Source organism: Rhipicephalus microplus, chromosome 6, assembly GCF_043290135.1.
Source record: "Rhipicephalus microplus isolate Deutch F79 chromosome 6, USDA_Rmic, whole genome shotgun sequence".
Taxonomy (NCBI): domain Eukaryota; kingdom Metazoa; phylum Arthropoda; class Arachnida; order Ixodida; family Ixodidae; genus Rhipicephalus; species Rhipicephalus microplus.
In genome coordinates this window covers 130,801,890-130,826,810 of record NC_134705.1, presented here as the reverse complement: position 1 = coordinate 130,826,810, position 24,921 = coordinate 130,801,890, and the positions used below count along the sequence as shown (strand labels likewise).

The 24,921-nt window shown below is 44.6% G+C and overlaps 1 protein-coding gene across 1 annotated transcript; it reads right to left on the bottom strand.

Moving 5' to 3' along the window:
* Window positions 1-2,512: 2,512 nt before the first annotated feature.
* On the bottom strand, window positions 2,513-22,893 carry LOC119167368 (uncharacterized). Its single transcript, XM_037418841.2, has 5 exons — window positions 22,740-22,893; window positions 8,052-8,190; window positions 6,759-6,904; window positions 5,108-5,237; window positions 2,513-3,426 (listed from the first exon to the last, which is right to left on the bottom strand). The coding sequence occupies exons 1-5, from the start codon at window positions 22,789-22,791 to the stop codon at window positions 3,174-3,176; spliced, it is 720 nt and encodes a 239-aa protein (XP_037274738.1). The 5' UTR covers window positions 22,792-22,893; the 3' UTR covers window positions 2,513-3,173.
* Between the last annotated feature and the right edge of the window lie 2,028 nt (window positions 22,894-24,921).

Genomic DNA, 24,921 nt, shown 5'->3' with positions numbered 1-24,921 from the left:
GATGATGATGATGATGATGATGATGATGATGATGATGACAGTGCATAACAGTCAAGTATGGTACGACAAAATCACGCCACTACTTTACATTTCTTTAGGATAAGACCCTAGAAAGGCATCCTGTCAAGGCAGCTCGTATTGTGGTGGCAGTGCTGGCTTTTAAAACAACGCGATGAGTTTTACTCATCTATTGCTGTACCTCAGCAAAGTTTAGTCAAACATTATTCTTACGTGCCGAGGATGACTGCTTAAATAGTTCATATCATCGCACCACAGCGCGCAAATCATTGCGAAATAAGCGACGTCTTCGCTGAGACTTGAGTGACAATGTTGCATGAGACCATGAGCTGCCCTTCGCACACCCGTGTAATCGACGTGCGGGCAAGTGAACATCACGCACAAAATTACTCAGTTTAAACAAAGGCATCCACACACCGCGTGACGTTAGCCCTCGACGCAGGAAATGCCATACAGGCGGCTACTCGTTGAATGCTTCGTAGGCATCGATTCCCGCAATGCGTGGAATCCACCAATTTCGTTTTTCAGTTGTGGCCTTGAATAAGCTGAATCGATTTGTCGAAACGTTGTCTCCAGGAACATCCGGTGTTAACGAATTTTCCCTAAATTTTCGTTTATGAATAACTCTCACTAGTTCCACTTCTCCATTTCTGCCGGATAGCGTACCGTTAAGTCTACAGGGAGCTGCAAAAGGGGAACTAAATCCGTTCCTCCCGCCATCTCCCTTCTAAGTAGTAGCAATGACATTTGGGGTTTACCCTTCCAAAACCGTGTAGCTATAAGTTGATCTGGCACGCCATAGTGAAGGGCTCCGGAAATTTCGACTATCTGGTGTCCTTTACCGTCTACTGACATCGCACAGTACACGGGCCTCCACTATTCAGCCTCAATAGAGAAATGCGACTGCCGCGGCAGGGGTCGAACCCGTGACCTTCGGGTCTGCATCCGAGCACCGTAAATGGGACACTGCCGCCATAGAGTTTCCTATAACTAACTAGAGGGGACTCTGACGCTGCGATCGTTCAGCGACCATGGGATTGAGGGGTAGTATACGGATTTGCATAGTCTTCGTACTTATGGACGGCGAATCGCACTTGTGGCTTCGTTTATTGTTGTGTTTTGGTCGTGTTTTAAAGGAATGAACGAACCCTCTTGAACTTCGTGACTCAATTTGGAAAGGTAAGTCCCAAAGAATAAGGTGGTGAAGCGCAACCACTGAACATTTGCTGATTTCTGTTTTGTGAGACAACAGTCCCAAGCCACGCGAACACACACGGAGCCAGAAGTACGAATATTAGAGAATCCTTGTACTACCCATCATTCCCATGCTCGCTGAAGCGCCGTGCGTTGCAGCTGCCGTAGACACTAGCGCCAGAGTTCCCTCAAATGCATGTTTAGGAAACTGTATGACTACCGAGGAAAACACTATATTTCTGAAGTGAATAGAAGCAGCGCACTAGAGTACTGGGTGAGTGGTAATATATATTCTGAAGCGCGTGACCGTGGATTTGAACCTGCGAAACAGCACTCCGAAGCAGGCAGCGTTGAAAGACTCGGCGACGTAGCGTACGTCCACCAACCGTCTCAATCCTCCATTGCCACCAAAGAAGTCATGCATGCTGTAGGTGTGTTGATGATATGGCATTTTATTTCATGCATGATAGTAAAACAGACACGTATCGGTTTCGAAAATGAACATGTCGATGATCGCATTTATCTACACACATCACACAAAGCATGCATAGTTATACGGCTGAGACAAACCAAGCACTTTGCCCAGTTTTAAATGTTCATGATCCCGGTGTAATCATCGGTAATTTAGTGGAATTGATAACAACTAGGAAACATATCTGTGGTTACTTGTTAGGTATACGCTTCAATACTGTCTTGTTAACTTACCATGTAAACAATTTATTCTACAATGCACGATTTTTGAAGGGGTTGTGTATTCCTGTATGCGTTAAAGAACAAAGACTTGTTGCTCATCTTTAGATGAACTAATAGTCGAATGTGTACGCTTTCTTTTTTTTAGACAAAGAAAATATACGGCTTTTGATTACGAGACTGATTTCTAACGAACGTTTTGATAATACGTAGCAGGGTCTGTCTTCTTTAAATGAAAAATCAATCATCATTATAATGCCACCAAGCGACGGAATTCTAACGTGCGAAATCCTACGCAGCATACACGCGCTCACACTCCGGATGAGTTATGATCACCGCGATAAAAACAAAGCAGACCTTTTACGAAAAACGCATCTCTAGGAGGAAAGCGCTACCTGTAAACTTTCGAGCGTCAAGGTCCCGTTCACGGAGAGTCCTTGCTTGCCAGCGCCACCTCTGAGATGTTTTTCTGATCACCTCGACCGCGCACGTCGGGCGCGCCATCTTGGAGATAGCGGCGCAACGCCACAGGTCACAACGCGTCTGAGAGGTGGCGCTTCTCGTATTTAAAGCTGCAACACACATTACGGAGCTCGCTCTTGGATGGGTCTTCGTGCCCGCTTTGTTGTTGCTCCGCATCGTTAAAGGCACGATGGCACAACCTTTCAGGGGTAGGTCTGCACGCGCAAACTAGTCTGCCTAAAATGCATTCGCAAATCACCAACAGTAATGGTTGTCATGGTGGTACGCAAGAACATTTGCATTTTTGACTGTGGTTGACCTGAATTTCTTGCCAGCTCCTATTTCCCTTTATTCGTGATTTCCTGTGTTAAAAAATTAGGCCCTTCAGCACCGAACATATCCTTCAACATTCATATCCTGTGCGCTTGTGTACAAGGGACGTCCCATCGTTACCAAAAACGCAGGAATTTTCTACTGCGACTAAGTGGTAGTCTGATTATACTCGACAAGGAATAATCGGCTAGCTGAGACTATCCAGCATCCACAGCGCCGAAGCGCCCGTTCAGGAACATTACAAACGTTGTCGCAGCTCTTGCAGTGCATGCCAGCATGACACGCCCTTATCCGAGGTGGCATATGATAGTAGACAGATTTAGTTGCGCGTCCGCATCAGTCATACGGACGCAGCCTGCTAGCCATTTTCATTGACAGGCCACGTCCGCACGGCTGCTGCGTACGCGCAACTAACTCTGTGTAATGTCTACAACTGCTAGGTCTATGCGTATAGATACACTAAAGAGCGACGATGTCTAGCCGAGCTTGCTTGCGATGACGGCCAGAGGCTCGATGAATCCCTTGTCGCGTGCCTTCGCGTCATCTTTGGTGGGCAAGACGGGCAGGGCCTCGCAGGCGCCCGTGCCCTTCTTGTACTTGTTGCAGGCCAGGCTGAGCACCTCACCGAAAACGTGGTCGATGATGTCGTTGAAAAACTTCTTGGCGGCAGGCAGTGTGCAGCCTCTGGTCAGAGCGCTCTCAGCACATTCCACGAAGTCGTGGTAATAGCTGCGAAAGGAAGATTCGAAGAATGACAAAAGGCACGGTGCGTTGAGACAAAATAATAATAATGATGATAAAACAGGCAAACGCCTTGCTTACAATAACAAAGCACTGAACATATCGATGCTTCGGGGACTCTGCGAGTGCCTCGTTTCCAAGGCCGTGAGCGTAAGGTATTCGTATTTTCATGAAGTATGGTTGAAATACATTTTATGATTATAAAAAAAACATGTCTACGCCAGTCGTTTCTACCAAACTTGTAAAGTATTTTTCCCGTATGCAGTTATCCACTGCAGCAATCTTGCTACATATAATGTACTTTCCCACGAGGGTACGCACGTGCTGCTATAAAAATTGTAAGAGAAGTACACGCGCTGCAACGCCTGTTAATGCGGTGCTTTCCAAACATTTCTCCACACTTCTCACAAACAATGAAAATATTTTAAGGCATGCCCTGTGGCTATTCGATCTGGTCTTTGAACAAAAATGTGTCAACGCGACACACCCTCTTGCTATTTATTCAGGCTTTTAAATTAAAATATGTGAACACGGCACATTGTCTGGCTATTCGATCTGGCTTTTAAACAAAAATATGTCAACATGCCACGCCCTCTGGCTATTCAATCTGGCGTTTAGATCCGCCTCAAGGCAATAGATTTTGATGCGGAAGCAATGCTTAATTTATGGTAACGTATCTGCTAATTCCTAGTGGTAATGGAAACTGGCAACCACGCGTTTGTAGCACCAAGCCACAAAAAAAAAGGCTACGCGGATTTCTCGAAAAGAAAGTTTGCAATAGCTAGCTGCCTGATCTGCTCGATTGATGGAGCGACCATTGCGCAAAAGAAATATATCCCGGGTCGCATCGCCGAAAAACTTTTTTTAGAAACGTCTATGTGCAATCGTGCTCAAGAAACGTGAGGTTGTCAGCTACCCTTTCTCAAGCCTTGCACTACCTCGCGGGATTTAGCAAAAAAAAAATCAATTCACTGTACTCATTCTTATAGTGAATATAGACACGCAAATAAACCACCTTGTACTACACAGAATGAACGATGTTGTGAGGTGACTTGTGACGAGAAGATCATAGATCCAAATTACTTCATGATTGCGTGCAGTCTAACCCCCGTATTCCAGAACGTCCCTTCGCTCAACCCTTCACCTTGACTTGAGAAAATTGATTGCAGCGCCGTCTCTAGGCAGAGTAAGTCGCCCAATATCAGGGATAATTTGCAGCCATTCTCGAGAAACGCAGCATCATTTTTTAGACAAGCGGCAGCGCTCTGCTCAGATCGTTCAAGTGAAGGACAAGATACGAGTTGAGGAGCATTCGTAGATACGGAGGTAAAACACCAGTGCTAACCTGTCATATGGAATTCCGTCTATCGGCGCAGGAGTTAGGTATGAATGAGGTCCAACGCGAACTCGCGACAAGGACATAATGTAGGAGAACCAAGGAGCGCCCACCTGCTCAACTACTGTATCGCAGGTTCAGGGGAAGGACAAACGGCAGACGAAGACTAGTGTGTTTTCTCCCTGTCCTGAGTTCATGCTAAACCAGTAGTCATGACCTACCAGCTAGCCCTATCGCTGCCACTCTTCCGTACAGGCTGTGGTTTGAACATGCGCTATCCTTATTTCTATTTTCCCTTACTAAGGTAATCTAAACAGGTGTCTTGCCGCTCACCAACAGGAATATGGAATCTGCTGACGGTCGGGGGCCTTGGAAGCACGGTGCATGGCAACAAACATGTCGGCCATGCACGTCTGGACTCCAGGACCAGCCTTGTTGATGCACTTTATGCTGTCCAGGTATTCTGCGGTGCAAGCAAAGCAGAAAGCGAATATGACGAAAAGCAGGCAAAACGAGGGCCTGGTCTTCTTAAACTGTACACGAGCTTAGTTGGTTAGTCCGCTGAGTTTCTACGAACACAAAACCACTCCCTGTACTTTATTTTTGTCTGGTGCTGCTACCTATTACCTTGCTACAATTCACTGAACATTCTATATCGCTTGAAGGCATGAAATAGGGTGTCTCCTACTTTTTTTTCATTGATATGACTGCACTAAACCAAATGAGTTAAAGGCTACTATCGTAAGATAGTAGCCTTTAACTAAGCAAAAAGAAATTGGAATCTTAGCTGCCAATTCATTATCATTCTTAAACAAACCACTCCGCCATTCTGTCGTTAAAAGATGGCAACCCTCCGGCGACTATAATTTAAAGTCACTCATTTCATGATGATTTTAATAAATGTAAACGCTTTCACGGTCAGCCATCACAGCTTTTCCACTGCACACAATGACACTTTGGTTTTGAATGAGCGTCTTCATTCCCTTTTTTGTTTTCAAGCTTTCCATGGTACACATTACTTGATGATTTTTTGGAGCAATACGGATCCCGTTGAAACAATATTAGGCAATATGCACAGTACGTTTTTGGGCTAATTCTGTGTCATCGCTGTAATAACAGTAAATTTATCAAAAATGAACAATCAATAGCCTTCTTGGGATTAAAATAATGCAGTCAGGCTTAACATTTCATCATCGTGGCGTTCCATCTCAGTATGCATTACCTGCAGAAATAATCTACATTGCAGTAGGCGTAATTCTTTTCCCGAGTCCGCTAATTTCAAGTCTCTTGATTCCTTGGCCGCAATTAACAAAACTTTTTCGTTGTAACTGTTTTTTGCCGTTAACCTGTGCCTTCGCAAGTGATAGGTTGTGTACCAGTCACGTTCACACATGCGTTGTGAGTTTCCTGTCCATCTATTACTTGTGTAATGGGAGTATTCTAGCTTATCCAATAGGCTACTGCCATATAAAGCATTGAACAAATAATTCACAGACTATTGGTACGACAATGTTAAGCTAATTTACATGACATTTCTAAAAAGGGCAGAAGAAACTACGATTTCCAACAATACAAGCTGGCACATAGGCTGTGGTGGCTGCATTTCCGATGGAGGCGGAAATGTTGTAGGCCCATGTACTTAGATTTGGGTGCACGTTAAAGAACCCCAGGTGGTCAAAATTTCCGGAACCCTCCACTACGGCGTCTCTCATAATCAAATAGTGGTTTTGGGACGTTAAACCCCACAAATCAATCAATCAATCAATCAAGCTGGCACATACATAATGTAGGGATCCAGGCACCAAATAGAATGCTTTCGATAAGAATATATTAACGTTATGGCTCCCTTACAGCAGTCTCACCCACAATCAAAACTTCGCCACTACTGTCTTCGCCACGGCATGAGGAGCAGCTAGATGAGGAGCAGCTAGGAGCAGCTAGATGTCGTAAACCGCGTACATGGCATGCTAATGTGTATAATGACCTTTGTGCTTCGGGTTCGTGGTGTTGCAGAACATGCCGTACTCATCGACGGCTGCCCTGAGCATAAGGAGGATGACGCCCTTGGGCAGGCCATCCAAGCACTTGACGGCAAAGTCTTCACCGCATTTAAGTTGTCTCCTGAACAACCTGAAAAGATGACAGAAAACACTGTGTAAACACCGTGCTTACCTAGATCAAGTACGAAAGCATAATTCACAAAGTTCGGGGTCTATGTAGGCAGTTCAAAAACGCACTCGGTAGCACGAGTGAATTCCGATGTCCCACCCTGCGTGCATCCGGTTCCATCGTAGCTATCATTACACAGTCAGTTCTGCTCGAGTTAATTACAACTCCCCTCTAATATTTGTAGACTCTGAGGGTATTATAGATAGATAGATAGATAGATAGATAGATAGATAGATAGATAGATAGATAGATAGATAGATAGATAGATAGATAGATAGATAGATAGATAGATAGATAGATAGATAGATAGATAGATAGATAGATAGATAGATGGATAGATGGATAGATGGATAGATGGATAGATGGATAGATGGATAGATAGACAGACAGACAGACAGACAGACAGACAGACAGACAGACAGACAGACAGACAGACAGACAGATAGACAGATAGATAGATAGATAGATAGATAGATAGATAGATAGATAGATAGATAGATAGATAGATAGATAGATAGATAGATAGATAGATAGATAGATAGATAGATGTAAAGATAGATAGATAGATAGATGTAAAGATAGATAGATAGATAGATGTAAAGATAGATAGATAGATAGATAGATAGATAGATAGATAGATAGATAGATAGATAGATAGATAGATAGATAGATAGATAGATAGATAGATAGATAGATAGATAGATAGATAGATAGATAGATAGATAGATAGATAGCGCATTACACTCATTCCACCGTGTCCCTTCGTGGTGCTCCCTGTATTTCGAGCATCACTGCTGCCAAAACTAGAGTCGACAGTGACGTGCAGCTCTAACTGTGACGTTACACATGCCGTTTCTGCTTGGGTCATGTGACTTCATTTCGAAGGCTGTACCTGCAGTGTTCACAATGAAACATACCCTAGCAGTGCCCGGGACTGCCCACGTGCTGTTCATTCTTGTCCTACGTTCTCTTGCGAGCGCTCCAAGCGCAAGCTTCGATACGAACCATTCACAGCTGCCAGATATCAACGCAGAAGCCTGAATTGGCACTTACAGACCTTCAGGCAAGCACCGAGAGATTTTTTTTTTTTTCGGATCAGAATACTTACGTGCACTGTGTTGCCAGGGTCTTGGCATCGTCAGCTAGCTTTGACGTGAGGAAGTAGGGTACGAAGTCGTATCCGCATTTCTCTGCTTCTGGAGTCGTGCATCCGGCAAGATCCTTGTACAGTGCGGCACTGTACACGCCTGAAAGAAGAATGACGAAAAATATTATAGGCTTAATTATGTATAGTCTGTGCACTCATATACTAACCATTCCACTTTCGCCAGTGAGCCCCCCCCCCCCCTTACCCGCGCTGATTACAATAGTTCAATTTATGAAATCAAGTTCTGGCAAAGCTTGCACCTTTACCAACAATCTTTCTCTAGTATGATCCCCCCCCCCCGCCAAGTGATTATGCTGCTTGTTAAAAATCATAATTGAGCACCACTATCTGCCATATAATGACCACATGCCCGCATTGTATTGACTATAAAAGTGAAAACCCCTTTCTAAACAAGGCGCTGTCAATATTTTGCTTTGCTCGTGGAAACGGAAAACACCACTCTTTCGACCTTGACGGCGCAGTTTCCTATTTTGTTTCCATGTCTTTGTTCTCTAGCCTGCCTTTTGTGTGGAAATCAGGGTGGTTATTTAGCGCTCAAAGTTGACAACAGCAGTATAAATAATTAGAGGTGTGATTTCCCAGCTTTGTTTTTATTTCAGCCACGTAGACAAAACAAAGGAATGCGACCTTCCGAACTACCCGTCCGGAAAAATGACAATAATGTTTGTGGCGACAGCTGCCGGAGCTGGGCCCATCCTCTCATGTAGCATGTTTTATTTTCTGTTTGAACGATGAGCGCTCTCGCTTTCTCTCTCTCTCTCTCTCTCTCTCTCTTTCACCTTTCGCGCACCGATAGCTGAATGGGCACTCGGCTCAACACACGAGATGCAAACGTCAATAAGTAGGGACAATTACGTTGGTTGTTGAGGCGATGGAAATTCAGGAGCCTCGACTTGAATGCAAGAACAGGGGCCCCTTCCAGGTCAATGTGAGCCTAGCGGGTGCGATATCATCGGAGTCATTCTTGGCTCGGAAGCCCAAGAGGTCGTCCGGCCTACCGTTTCGTTTTAACCTAGACTTGTAAACTGCATACCTTCTCTCGGGAGCGTCTTCTTTTTTATATACATCGGGTCGAACAATATTTAGTTTGCCTTTGCGGAACGGCTTACGTCATCAGGCGTTTTGATAATGGATGAATATCAGTAATGTGACCATGTGCGTGCCTTCCTCATTGCAGCTGCACTCTTCTCGACAAAATGAAAACTGGAGACAAGAAGGAGTCATCAAAACAGAGCCCGGCTTCTAATGTCGGAAACTTTTCTGACAACAGATTTTCAAGGTCCTGTTTTAATGACTTGTTGATGGAAGCTCCAGGCATCGATACTTTATTTTGCCGATAATTGTAAAAGGGCAGCCCAAAGGCGGCTTGGAGAACGTGTTTCCACTTTACTTTCATTTTGATTTCTTTTATAAAGTGTCGCAAATATATGTTGCATGCCCTCGGGTAAAAACACACGTAAACCGAGCAACCATCTCCTGATCCATCATTGGTTTATAGAGTTGGTTACCATACGCAAACTCGCATTTTCTTCAGGTAATACTACCATTTTCTGTCCTGTGATTCGGTGACTGCCGTTCGCAAATTTGGCCATTCATCACGTTGAACTAACGAAAATACCACAGCAATTCCACGAATAAAACAATAAATTTAGCTTTTTTCTTGGTATACTGCTCAAAAGTGTGCCCAGAACTGGAGTAACGCTTAATACACAATGATACCGGGGAGCACAGATCTCAAATCTTTCTTTAAGTTCCTTTCACTTTTCTTTCTTTTCCTTCGCTAAGTAATGACTGTCATAACGAAGAAACGAATATCGGTCTTCAATACATTTCGAAACAATCCATTCAGTCTATTAGCCAGTTTAAACTGATTTTGTTCCTTTTTAGCTTTAAATATGTTTGTTAGAATTGTATGTCTATAAACAGGCACATTTTTTCACGTTATGGGGCGAGAGTACCGAAACAGCCACTATGCACAATAACATGCTAAGATAGATGGGTCAATAGGAATATTAAAACCAGCAAGGTATGGTGAACTGGATATTAGCCATGTTCCGGGAAAGTATAAGAATTGGTTGATGTCCAACGGTGGTCTCAAATAGAAACACTCGTGCGCTCATGTTTAGGAACACTTCAAAAGAAGCCAGGTGGTCAAAAATTATCGGCTATCTTCTCCCTTGTGCCTCAGAATCATACAGCCATATTGGCACGTGTATCTAATCGGTATAATCCATTGGGCATGCAGTCTTCTCTGGACTCTAACGCTTGTTTGAGGCCGAGTCGATGCCAAAGTGGGCGCAAAAAAAATTTTACCATAGTACTATGTATCATCTTTGATGATCGCCTTAGCCACGTAAGCTTCATTCCGGATGATCGTTCTTTAATGTTCTATTCTTTCTTTTGTTTTCTATTTTTTCCCAAGGGGCCTTCACATTAGCTACATTCCTCATCTGTTGTGAGCTCAGATGCGGAAAACGAACACCGTCTAGGAGGTGCTGTTGGTTCCCGTGCAAACGTGGTTGGTGGGTATGAAAGCAACGGACTATCCCGAAGAGCTGATGGCACGCTCGAAGTGTTGTGTTTGGGGCTTCGACGGTGCTCGACCGATTTGGCGCATTGCCACAGGAAAAACGGCAATTTTCGCAGCAGCGCGAGGCAGCGAAAACGTAAATAAAGACGGGCACGTGGGTAATGTGCCTGCGGGCTGCCAAAACCGCAGCACGTGGCTATCAGCATCGAAGAAGTGGCACGGGTCAACTGTGCGGACCCTTAAAGGGTTACTTCTTTGCGTACCCCTTATTAGAAACGTAGAATTCGAAACACAATATTTTTAGAAACAAAAGAACTTGAAGCCCCGCTCAGAAGGAAACCTTGCTCCCACCTTCATGTGTGCAAGAACTGTTTGAATCGTTACTGCGGTAAAACAAAAGCGTGTCGGTTTCAGACGACTATAGAACTAAAAGCCGTGGCTGAGTTAGCGTAGCCCAGCTGGACATGGCCTACTATACTTGACCTTATATATGCTCGTGAAAACCTAAACCAAGCCTATGCGCCAGCCAAACAAAGGGCGTATTTAAATCAGATGGGCTAGTGTTGACGAAAACAACTCGCGAAAGCAACTGCTCGTTACACAAGACTGATGCCATGTATAGTATTGGCAAGGCGGGTCGGACAGCCTTAAAGAGCGCTTACGAGAAATAAGTTCAGCAAAGATGTGCGACCGATTGTGCATCGGGCATAAAGCACCTCGCCTCTGGAAAACAGGAAGCCTTCGGGAAGATATATGCTCTAAACCTAAGCTTAATGAAACGAATGATTTTGTAAAAGCCATGTAGAGGCAATGCAAAGTTGTAAGGAAGCACGCCTGGTATTTTTTTATTTATTTAATAATACTGTCAACCCTCCAAGAGGGTCATAACAGAGAGGACAATACAATTACATACATAAAAAATGTACAAGGTACATAAAGTTGCGTAACACTCGGCACTGCACAATGAAAACAGGTATTTCATTAATAACAATTCAGAATTCAAAATAACATTTCAAAATTCACTGACATATTCCAAAATAATGGACATGAGGTCGCTTACATCAAACTCAACAATCTCGTAAGTGTGCCTCTACAGCATTTTCGAAGTCGGTGACATTGTTTAAAACAACAATTGCGTTTGGTAGTTTGTTCCACATTTCTACGACATCCGGGAAGAAAGAATATCGAAACATGTCAGTATTTGTTTGGTATGGTTTTATGACGCAATCGTGGTTAGTTCGGGGATTTATTTTGCCTGGGGGGTGTAAATATTTGAACTTATCAATCTTAAGTTGATCGTGAATTATTTGGAAGAATACCTTCAGCCTATATTTTTTTCTCCGCAGTTCAAGAGTATCTAAGTTGCATCTCTGTAACATCAGCGTGACCAATTCCTTTCTTCGGTATGTTGAACAAATAAAACGCGCCGCCAGTCTTTGTATTCTTTCCAGCTTCTTCTTAAGGGTCGCTTGATGGGGACTCCAAACAACGGCTGAGTATTCTAGTATCGTCCTAATGAAGGTGGTGTATGCAATATGTTTTACGTCACGCGATGCATGTTCCAGTTTTTTCCTCAATATGTACAACTTTTGATAGGCTATCGTGCAAACGTTATCTATATGTTCAGTCCATGACAATTTTCGCGTAATTGTTACCCCGAGATACTTGAACTGTTGCGCATGCACTAACAAGTGTCCACCAATGCTGTACGGAAAGGAATGGATAGTTTTCCTTTTACTGATGTGTGTATATGTAGATTTAGAATAATTTATTGACATTTTCCATTTCCTACACCAATTATCTAACTTTTTCAAACAATTCTGAACTTTCAATTGGTCATCTAACTTGGTAATTGTGGCGTAGATTAGGCAGTCGTCTGCAAAAAGTTTAACTTGGACACCCTCTTCTGCCGCCACACTACTGATGTCATTGATATAGAGGAGAAACAATAGTGGTCCCAATACTGAGCCTTGGGGCACCCCTGAAAGTACAGCTAAAGGATCTGATACATGGCCATCCAGTTTTACTACCTGCGTACGGTTTGTTAAATATGCTTCAATCCATTTTATTACGAGCTCATTTATTCCTGCATTACGTAATTTGAAGATTAATTGGACATGGGGTACTTTATCGAACGCCTTCGCAAAATCCACGCAAACCACATCAACCTGTTGTCTTATATCTACAGCAGCCGCAAAATCATGGATTGTTTCTATTAACTGTGTCACGGTTGATAACCCGGTCCTGAAGCCATGTTGATAAGGATACAGCAAAGTGTTCTGATCTAGGAACCTGAGTATATGTTTTGCTATTATATGTTCGAACAGTTTGCAGGTAACTGAAGTAAGTGACACTGGACGGTAATTTGTAGCCTGTTTTCGGTTGCCTCCTTTAAATACAGGAATGACGAATGCGGTGCGCCAATCTTGTGGCAGTGAGTGCATTGTATATGTTTTTTGAAAGATGATAGTCAGATAATGCGACATCCATTCTGCATATCGCTTGAGGTCCTTGAGGTATGAATATGAAAAAGCATTAAAAAATGCATTTAGGGTTTACCTAAAGTTTTGTACAGGCTGATCATGGCAGCTTCTATGCGAAATAAGGGCCTTACACAATAGGAGAAAAGTTTGTTCACAGTCACCTTGTGAAAGAGGATTCCGTAAGGAAGTTTCAAAATCTTTTTTCTTTCATAGCTAGTGCGTATTTGTATTGCCAAGTCATACTGAAAGTCTCCTACAAACTTTGAGGGTGTGAAACTAAGTCGTATTCGGCATTTGAGTTATGTATTGTTCAATAAAACTGGGGAAAATCTTAAAACGATGTCGCTGATGCATATGCTTGTTGGGCTACATTTCAAAGCGCCCCTAAGTTTAACATGTTACTTAGAAGACATTTCCTTCGTTTTAGACGGTTTCTTCGCTATCTCTAAATGAAACGTTTACATTAGAAGGCCAAGTTTTTCTTCTGCGATAGCGCGATCTCAAAAACACCCCTAGGCTATTTGATAAAGGTATTCTCTCGACGTTGTGTAAGTGTTTCTTTTCATTCGGAAGACTAAGTAGCGTGAGAGTGGTTGCGTGCTGCGGTCTCGTGAGAGGCGGAAAACATCACCGAGGTCACGGTTTTTGTTTTTCCTTGCTCAATATGCCATGAAATCACTGTCCGTGCGATATTAAGTGAAAAAAAAATCACAGCATATTCACGGAGTGACTGATGAAGAGTGGGGCGATGTGTCCGTCAGCCCACCCATGTTTCCGTCCGTCAACTCGTTCTTGCTTCCGTCCATCCGCGCGACCATATGAACGTCCATCCATGCGCCCATCCGTCTGTCCGTACGTCCGCGCGTCCGTCTACCTGTCCGTCCGTCTTCTAGCCTGTCTGTCCGTCCATCTGTCCATGTGTCCTTCAAGTGAACACTCCCATCTCTCATCTCCTGTGACACATACCCGCTCTGCGTGTCCGTCCATCCGTCCGTCTACCTGCTAGTTTGTCTGTCCATCCATCCGGTCGTCCATCTAGTGAACACTTCAAGTACCACCATCTCCCATTTCGCATTCCCTGTGGCACATACCCACTCTAAAGCAGGTATGTACCACTGGTGGCTACGTACAACGACACCGGAGGAAGGACAGACCCACACCCTAAGGAGCTTCGCCCCTAAAAGTCAGTGTGACAAAAATTAAGTTAGACTTCGCTTGTTTTCACCTCCATCACATAGTCGTCGTGCTTTGCGGGCAGGACGCTGCATAGGGGTAAAAAATCGCCGCCTGTGAACTCCCTGCCAACGCTAGCCTGCGGAGGTGAAACATTCGGAGCTGAAACGTCTGACCAGGTTCTTTACCGCAAGCCAGGATCAATCGACATGTATTCTTTGTGACTTTTGCTTTCTCTTTTTCTACACTTAAATGACGTGCACTTGACGTTATAGCGTAAAGGATATCAAGAATGCCTTAAGATTGCTATGCCTGGTTATTCATGCTTTTCTGGGTATCATAACCAGCTATGTGGGCTGACAAAACCTCAAGAGATACTAGTGCAAGCACACAGACCGTTCGTATGCTAGCATTAGTTTTTCATTATAATTTACTCGCACTCATGGACCAGACATGTATTTAATGATCGCCCGTGTCCTCTTTGTTAACCGATAGGGAAGGGTCACTGCTGAATACGAGGTACTCCAAATCTTCAAACACTTTTCTTAACAGACTTAATCTACATTCTGGGACGACTTTGTGCTCCCGCATGGTAGAGTTCCAAGTACTCTAAATCCTTAGAAACGTTTTTTTTAACCCACAGCTTCGCCGTTGAATGCTTGGTGTTTGCTTTAAACAAAGTTTCCTCTAAGCAAAGGCTACGTAATGGTACGTCCATATCACCATGCTAAACACCTTTTCAAAATATTGAATTCGTAATCAGCCTACTCATTTCTATTAGCGGATGAATGACTGAGCAGAAAAAAAAACAAGCGAGTTTTCTACGCTTTTGTTTCACGCCTTGTCTTTTAGCGAAAATGCATTTGTCTAAATGCAAGATCTCCAAAATTGTGCAGTTCGGTCCAACGTTTTCTGTGTACAGAACACATAAGTGGACGCACTAAAAAAAAAAGAGGGGAATGGGGCTGCCCGTTGAATCTTTTTCGACGTGTATATTGTGCGAGGTATTTTATTTGCTACATGTATATATGTGCACAGTCATATATGAAGGGCAAAAAAGTCCTGAAGCTACTTTTTTTGTTGTTTTTAAAGTTGAGGTTACGAAAGGGCTGCTCCAGCGCATTATATTGGGGTTATCAGAATAATTTTATCAGCAAAATGGTTTTTGTGTGTATAAGTTGGTGTTGAATACGGAGATGAGCGAACATTAAATTACGCGGGGCTGAGCTAGAACAATAAGCTATGGGGCCGGGCACTGGTACTCTCACTTGCTCACGTAATGTTGTGACTGTTTGTGACTCGACAAAAGGCAGCAAAATAAAAAAGCCAGGTCAGCGTGCGTGCTTGTGAATGCATGTATGCATATAAAACTTCGTTTGTTAAACCTGACTGTTCATGTGTGTGTGTGTTTTAAACGTACTGCGCGTTGCCCGTTGGAAAGCCAGATGTCGAAAGCAACGAGTGGTTTCCTACCGCGCAATGGATCGCCTGTCGCGGTCCCATCATGATCACACTTCATCACGATTGCTGGCCGAGATAAATCGCTGTGATATTTCCGAATAGTTGAACAAGCTCACTGAAAGCCCGTGAGGCATCCGAATCTGAACCCTCGCTACGGTCAGGAAAGTAGCGCACCAGCATGTTGGCTTATTTCTGGGCCACAACGAAACGGTTACGTGTGCTAAATTTAGCAGCCGTCGAAGCAGCATATGTGCGGGAACATTTTGCAAGCTCCAGGGGACTGAATCGGATCAACACCAAGCCACTTAAGCACCACTCGTCTCGAGAGACGTGCATCCTTGTTTATTGTTTAGCTCGTGACGTGCAAGATGCAGCATCACCGGCGCGAACACAGGATGTGAGTGATTTAGATATACAGTTTGTTGCCTCTCGTGATGCGAAGGCGATAGCGGGACACTTGTAGTCACCCTCTCTCACTGTGCGTGTATTTTCGTGTCCTTGTTTTCCCCAGAGGTTCGCCCAAGTAGCAGGCTCCATTATGAGCACTGAGTAATCAAACAAGAGGGCATGATTATTTGAAAGGCATGATTAATCTTTTCGTGTTGGACAACACGGAACTACGCTGGCACGTCAATATAATGCGTGATTTCCCTGAAGGTCGCCTGTTAATGATGAAGCTATGCAGAGCGAATGCACCGAATGAACGTTAAAAGCAGTAGTTCCAGAAAAGAATCATTCGGGAAATACTATTTTCCTGAAATATGAATTGATTAATTATTTTATTGTTTGATTTTTGATTATATATTTAGTTAGTTGATTGATTGATTGATTGATTCATTCATTGATTGATTGATTGAATGATATAGAACAGCATGACTAACAGACATGCTGAATTGAGTACTCTTCTTCAATAATATCGACCCCTTTTGCAACATTTCGCACGATGTACACAATACACACGAGGTTAGTATGGTTAGCAAACTTAAGAAAATACGAAAAACTCTACTAGACACTGCGTCGTATGCAGGTAAAGCAACTCAAAGCTATGAAAAGCCCATAGTAAAAGGCTCCACATAAAGTGGACCATATTGGGTTTAATAAACGTGCCTGTTGCAGAAAAAAAAAAGTAATTCAGGATGGCAGTATTTGTTAGAATTACGCAATAAATTTACTTCCGACTAAAAACGCTTTTTTGCTCGAATATTATGTGAAGTTTGCAGCGATTGTGTTCTTGAGTGTGAGTCCAACTAGTGGATACTTGTGAGGCTTAGTACCAGAATGGTTGATTGGGCGAGTTGGTGATACATGACTAATTATGAAATGGAAGCGCACAACGTAGAAGCAGACGGAAAGACAGGGACAAGCGCTAACTACCAACTGAAAGTTTATTCGGAAAAAATATGAAATATATACTAAAAGATGATACAGTGTCAAGGCACATACGATAACACCAAAGCACAGACCAAAAATGGCAACACCGATAGAATATCTTAGTGCGTCAGCCCTACCTTACCATCGCTTACTGTGCTTTACATTGATTAGTTAACTTCTACGGCATCTGCTAATGTTTAAAAACGCTAGCTCCTTATCGGACAAAGCGATTGATGGTTTGCTGACGCAAGCCCCGTGTTCCGCTATGTGTGCTGCTTCAATTATAAGCCTTGTGCGCTCATCTTTGTGCTTTTGGAGAACTACTGTCTTATCAAATTGTACTTCACAGCCACATCTAGTGACATGCTGGGCAAGAAAACCATCATTGCCGCTACGAACATTGCACGCATGCTCACGCAACCTGTCGTTGAGGCATCTTCCAGTCTGCCCAATGTAACAGGCACCGCACGAAAGTATGATCATGTAAACTACGTCACTAATGCAGTTGACAAAACGGTTCCTGTGCTTTGTTTTACACCGCTGTTCCCTGTGTCTAGCGCCACATGTCAGTCTAGCCAGCTGAGAAAGCTTGTGTGGTGCAGAGGAAACTACACGCACTCCCATGCGCTGCCCCACCTTTTTCAGGCGGTGGGTAACCTGATGCATGTAAGGGACAACAGCTACTCTTTCTCTTTCTTTTTCGTGGGTCCTGTTGTCACGTCCTACTGCACCATGTCCCTGGCCATCTTTAGCTCTCCGTTTTCTACGGATACTTTCGGCCACGGACACCAAGACCGCCTCAGGATACCCAGCTGACTTAAGCCTAGCCACCTGATTGTGGAAGCTGGCCTCCATTGAATGCATACAGGACCGGTCAAGTGCATTAGTGAAACACGTACTCACTATGCCTCTTCTTACAAGTTTGCTATGAGCCGACGTGTACGGCAGAAGCGGTTTTCCCGCGCGTGGCTGGAATTCCCAGCAGGTATGTTCAGCCCTAAACGTGAGCCTGAGATCAAGAAACCTGATTGACGAGTTTTCCGGCATTTCATGGGTCAATACAAGTGGACCAAGGTATTTCTTAAAGAGAGACAACACATTATTGGCATGAGACACAAAACCTCGAGGATCACACTTCACTATGACTAAAAAATCATCAACAAATCGAAACACTTTCTTCGCTGCAGTGCTCACTAATTCTTGATTAACGGCCCTGTCCATTTTCGCCAACAACAAATCACTCAAAATTGGGGCCAGACACGACCCAATCGACACGCCTTGTTTCTGAAGATACACGTTGTCATTCCACTCTACATATGTGGAGTTGAGATACATGCCCAATAGGTCTAAAAAACCACGCGCACTCATTCCTGTGCTGTTCTGAAATGACACTCCACCGAATTGGTCAATGATGCGTTGCTCACTTGTATTGAAGAATGCATTGACCAATTCGGTGGAGTGTCATTTCAGAACAGCACAGGAATGAGTGCGCGTGGTTTTTTAGACCTATTGGGCATGTATCTCAACTCCACATATGTAGAGTGGAATGACAACGTGTATCTTCAGAAACAAGGCGTGTCGATTGGGTCGTGTCTGGCCCCAATTTTGAGTGATTTGTTGTTGGCGAAAATGGACAGGGCCGTTAATCAAGAATTAGTGAGCACTGCAGCGAAGAAAGTGTTTCGATTTGTTGATGATTTTTTAGTCATAGTGAAGTGTGATCCTCGAGGTTTTGTGTCTCATGCCAATAATGTGTTGTCTCTCTTTAAGAAATACCTTGGTCCACTTGTATTGACCCATGAAATGCCGGAAAACTCGTCAATCAGGTTTCTTGATCTCAGGCTCACGTTTAGGGCTGAACATACCTGCTGGGAATTCCAGCCACGCGCGGGAAAACCGCTTCTGCCGTACACGTCGGCTCATAGCAAACTTGTAAGAAGAGGCATAGTGAGTACGTGTTTCACTAATGCACTTGACCGGTCCTGTATGCATTCAATGGAGGCCAGCTTCCACAATCAGGTGGCTAGGCTTAAGTCAGCTGGGTATCCTGAGGCGGTCTTGGTGTCCGTGGCCGAAAGTATCCGTAGAAAACGGAGAGCTAAAGATGGCCAGGGACATGGTGCAGTAGGACGTGACAACAGGACCCACGAAAAAGAAAGAGAAAGAGTAGCTGTTGTCCCTTACATGCATCAGGTTACCCACCGCCTGAAAAAGGTGGGGCAGCGCATGGGAGTGCGTGTAGTTTCCTCTGCACCACACAAGCTTTCTCAGCTGGCTAGACTGACATGTGGCGCTAGACACAGGGAACAGCGGTGTAAAACAAAGCACAGGAACCGTTTTGTCAACTGCATTAGTGACGTAGTTTACATGATCATACTTTCGTGCGGTGCCTGTTACATTGGGCAGACTGGAAGATGCCTCAACGACAGGTTGCGTGAGCATGCGTGCAATGTTCGTAGCGGCAATGATGGTTTTCTTGCCCAGCATGTCACTAGATGTGGCTGTGAAGTACAATTTGATAAGACAGTAGTTCTCCAAAAGCACAAAGATGAGCGCACAAGGCTTATAATTGAAGCAGCACACATAGCGGAACACGGGGCTTGCGTCAGCAAACCATCAATCGCTTTGTCCGATAAGGAGCTAGCGTTTTTAAACATTAGCAGATGCCGTAGAAGTTAACTAATCAATGTAAAGCACAGTAAGCGATGGTAAGGTAGGGCTGACGCACTAAGATATTCTATCGGTGTTGCCATTTTTGGTCTGTGCTTTGGTGTTATCGTATGTGCCTTGACACTGTATCATCTTTTAGTATATATTTCATATTTTTTCCGAATAAACTTTCAGTTGGTAGTTAGCGCTTGTCCCTGTCTTTCCGTCTGCTTCTACGTTGTGCGCTTCCATTTCATAATTAGTACCAGAATTACTGCAAGATGCTCGAAATTTGAAACTACAGCTTCCCTAAAACTATGCATGACATTGGGCTTTTTTTTTTCCATCCCCTGCATAATCTCGATGAAAGGTTCGTGCGGGAAGAGTTAATGCGTGTATCTGAGAATCATTTGGCAGTCGAAAATATGGCTTATGAGATATAGGGGCTGGCCATGTGCCACAAAGCATTGATGAGGACAGTTGACATCTGAACGTATTGTGAATACCAGTAGGTCATGGCACAAAAAAAAAAACGCCCTGCCTGTGTGGTAGGTGCACCACGGTCTAGCGAAAGCTAGAAGAGAGGCCTTGCAGAGCCTTTTCAAAATGCTAATTGGGTAACTACTGCAAGCATACTTTCTTGGTACCCACTAGGGCATTAATAATAAAGTTCTGTGTATCAGACCAGCATTTCGCTATGCTATTTTTTGTTATTCTTCTGAGAAGCGTGGTATCCGCTAAAATCTAGCAAAAATTTTGTGCCAATTGTCCATGCAGTGGCTGACGATGATGATGAATTATGGCTGAAGTGGGTATGCACCACAGTTAATAGGAGAATAAGAACAAGCTTTTGTGATGGTTTGGAGCATTACAGGGCCCACTCTTTACGCTATTCGCATTGTGCGACGACTGATTGTTCTTTCGCTCTTTAGAACATTTTATAAGTCGTATTAACGCGATTGCTTTACCGACATCAAGCCTGCCTAAGGCAAGTTGGACAACAAGTTATAAGCACCAGCCTAACTCAGTGGTAGAATACTGGGCTGGCACGCAGCGGACCCGGGTTGAAGCCCCACTGTGTCATTGGTGCAATGTGGTTACGGACACTGGCGGCGGCGGCGGGCAAGAACTGCGCGTGTCCCGAAAAGTGATCTCATAGCAGCTTTCGCTGTAAAAAATAATTATAAGGTTTATTTATCGCATGCTAGAAACGCAACTATCGCATCGTATAAAAAAATCTCGCATCCCGTTGCCTGAAATCAGGTTAGTTTTAAAACTTCAGAGCTGATTTCAGAAGGAACTGAGTTCGTGAGTGCTTCATGTTATCGCTTAGCTTGCTTTGCTGCTGCACCATCAAAATTGTCTTAAGTTCTTTTTTCTTACAAGCAACTTCAACGTACATAATGTTTCTTTCAATACCGACCTGGCCTTTAACATACGCTTTGTTGCTACATAAGAGTTTCTTACGCAGGCTCACGTTACCTTCGAAGCGGCGAAAGCGCATGCGAGCTGGTATCCGGACAGGTATGCGGAGTCAGCCCTAAAAAGTCTCAAGACGCAGTTGAAGTAGTTCGCTGAAGTAGGAAGACCTCCTCAGGATCGATTGAGTCATTGATTGATATATGGAGTTCAACGTCCCAAAACCACCGTATGAGTATGAGAGAAGCCGTAAGGGAGGGCTCCGGAAATGGCAATACCACCTGGGGTTCTTTAACGTGCGCCCAAATCTGAACACACGGGCCTACAGCATTTTCGCCTCCATCAAAAGCCGCCGCAGCCGGGATTCAATCGCGCGACCTGTGGGTCAGCAGCCGAGTACCTTAGCCACTAGACCACTACGGCGGGGCGGTCTCCCTCAGGAGCGCTGCGTTTAAGAACCGCTATGTTGAGAATCTCGCCCAAGTGCTCTTTCCAGCACCAATGATAATTTTGACGAAGTTCATCGGGCACTAGGTTACAAGCTGGTTGCCACGCTGAAACGAGTGTGTGGCAGCGTAGAGATCACAATTCAGCACTAAACTGATCGTAGTGCCTGCGGTGCGTTCCTCAAAAGCTCGTACAGGGGCCAGCGCTGGGAACTCCTCGCAGTGACAGTTCTTAAATTTAATATTGATTCTCGGCATTTGAAGTCGCAAAACCATCGTATGATTTCGAAATGACATCGTAGTGGAGGACTGCGGAAAGTATGACCATCGCGTGTTCCTAAACGTGGACATCAGACCACGCAACTTACAAGACTGCATTTCGCCTCCTTCGACATAGGATAACCGCGGCAGCGATTCGATCCCCTGTCTTTCGGGTCGGCAGCTGGGTACCAGAACCGCTTCAGCAGTACCGCGAAGTGACCGATCATAATAATTTTAAATGGTCCTACCAAACCGCGGAAACGCTGACAACTACATAATGTAGTTTACCGGTCAACATATTCATTGGAATCTCTTATTCGATACGGAAAGCGAGCAATTTAAAACCCTTTTGCTGCATCGTTTTCGGGGAGGGCCTTATTAACCCGGAGAAACCAACTTTACCGCATATTCTTGATGCACAGAGGAGGGGATGCTAAGCTATCTCACCCTCGTAGTTGTGATATTGAACAACGGTAGAGAAACGCGATTTCAGGGCCGTCCTTAATAGGCTATAGTGTTCTCCTATTTGAATGTATGTGCACCTAATTCTCAGTATCTCAAGAAACCAGAATTAAACTGTCTGTCTCCGAGAACACAGGCGCAACCTCTCCAGTGATGCAGCGCACTTCTCGTTGGCGACTAATCTGATCCCGCAAACTGACCATGATGTTAGCGTCAAATAACGTGTCCAAACAAAAGCATTCGGCAATGTCGCAAACGGGTTGAGTAACAATAGAATCCTTCTAAAATTCTTCTTCTTGTTCCGTAGACCACAGAAGCTCCACTGCTCCACACCGCCCCACCCCAAAGTCCCCTCCATGTTATCGCCACTCACCTCCGACAACGCAGGCCAAGCCGAAGCCCAAAATCGTGAGCGTGCGGTTCATCTTGATCTTCGCGTGTGCCGAGGAGAAATCGCTCGACTGGCGATGTGGCCGGCAGTTGCCATTTATTCGATTGGCGAGACGCCATGCCCGCAGACGCTCGCCGGATGCGGGATATGCGAAAACACACACACATTCACATACGACACACACACACATACGACACAAATACACACACACATACGACACACACACACACACACACACACACACACACATACACAACTCACGAAATACAAACATATATACCCGGCATCACGCCCTCGCAGTTCTTTCGGGGTGAATGGCGTTCTTCCCAAGAACGCACGCACAACCACGCACCCTCGGAGCGTGGCTAAAAGGGAAAGGGAAAACGAATGTGTTATGCCGTGAGCCAATGCTCTGAGAGGGGAGAGTCGTCGAAAAGAGTGGGGATGTGACGGGTGGTATAGCCGTCGTCGCTTACTGTACAAGCACGCGTCCCATTCGCAGCGCTTTGGAAACATGTTTACCTTGAGGACACACAGCCCGCGGAGACGACGACAAAGCGTCCGTGCTACTGTGGAACAGCGCCGAGTTTCGTTGCCAGAAACTGCAGCCTCCCTTCTCCACCATTCTCAACACACAGCATACCAGCCATCTCTCTAATGATCACTGATTACGGGCGATTGAATGCGCGGTGACCGTTTATTACGTGGATTATGCCTTTATGGGAACGTTGTGGGTAACGTTTGCGTGACTTTCACTTCAAATACCAGAAAAAATCAGCCAGCGGCTGTGTCGTGAGTGGTTCAATCAAGCAGGCATACAATAATGACGCGGCTTGTAGGGTGTGTTGTCATTCATTTTATTTTTTGCAGGATAAGGCAGCTACGATTGCGATGAATAGGGACCTCCAATTTACTCGTTCCTACATCTGTGCCAAACACGCTTTACACGAATACTCACCGCCAAAGCTTCAGTGCATCTGGTTGCAGGAAAGACGTGGCTAATAATAGTGGTGGTGCTCGTGGGTCAAGATGTATTAGCTGCGGGGGGATGAATGCCGGATACCACTACGCAAGATCGATGATCTGACCTATTCGGCTTCGTTTCATCTGTTGTCCAAAAATTCGTTTCCACGTGGTAATAAACTTGGCAAAACACATCTAAAAAGATATCATTTTAACGAAAACACTCAAAATGAAATAAAATTCATGAAAAGGGAGTGTCATCGACCTGTTTGCTACACAAAGCTACGAAAAAACTTGTTACATGTTTTTTTATAGGAATACTTGGTTGAGGGAAGATTTCTTCGGTTCTCCATGGAAACATTTTACATGATTTTTGAAGGGAATTTGGCACCATTCTTGGTTGATTATCTTGGACACATAAGTGAGAACTACGTATGGTCTCGGTGCTGAAAACATTGACTGATTGATTCGCTCTCATGCATGCACCGGAATCAATCAGCACACACGCCAGCTTGAATGTGTGAAGCCACGCGCTTATTTTCCCTGACGGGGAGGAGGACAGGAGCAGTGGAGTCAACCTGGGCGACACACATACCACCGGTGGTGGCTGTTGTAGGATTACTTTGGAGAGACTTTAGAGAAGTTTGGATCACGCAAATCAGTTTGGATCCCAGATGAGTTAGGGGCACGCAGCCTCCCTGGTCCCCGCACGGTGCCGTTAGGCTTGAACCTGACATTGGTTAATTAAACTGCTCAGCACAAAAAATTTTAGACGGTAGTAACAAGTTATAGGAGTAATCAAGCAGTTGAAAGCCTGCGCTGGACTTTGTCTCTTGCGTTCGTTGTCTCAAGTTTTTTGCGCTGAGCAGAATAGTTACGAAATACCAACTACACCAATCCCATACTTTACTTCTCACATTTGGGATGGTCATTGACACTGGCAGCCCGGTCCGCAGCCATGGTCTACTCAACCGGGCCTTCTGAACGCAGTAGTCTCTCCCAACGCTCCAAGGTTTCTAAGCAGTCTAGGACCCACGAGGGAGGATTCACTGACCGGACTGAAATTATGTCGATAGCAGGAGATATCATGGGGGGAGATGTTGTCGACGCTGAGTTTGTAGTGTAGCGTAGACGGAAGAGGGCGGCTGTAACACTGAGACTTCAACAAACGCAAATCCAGAGTGGGGATACGACTCGAGGA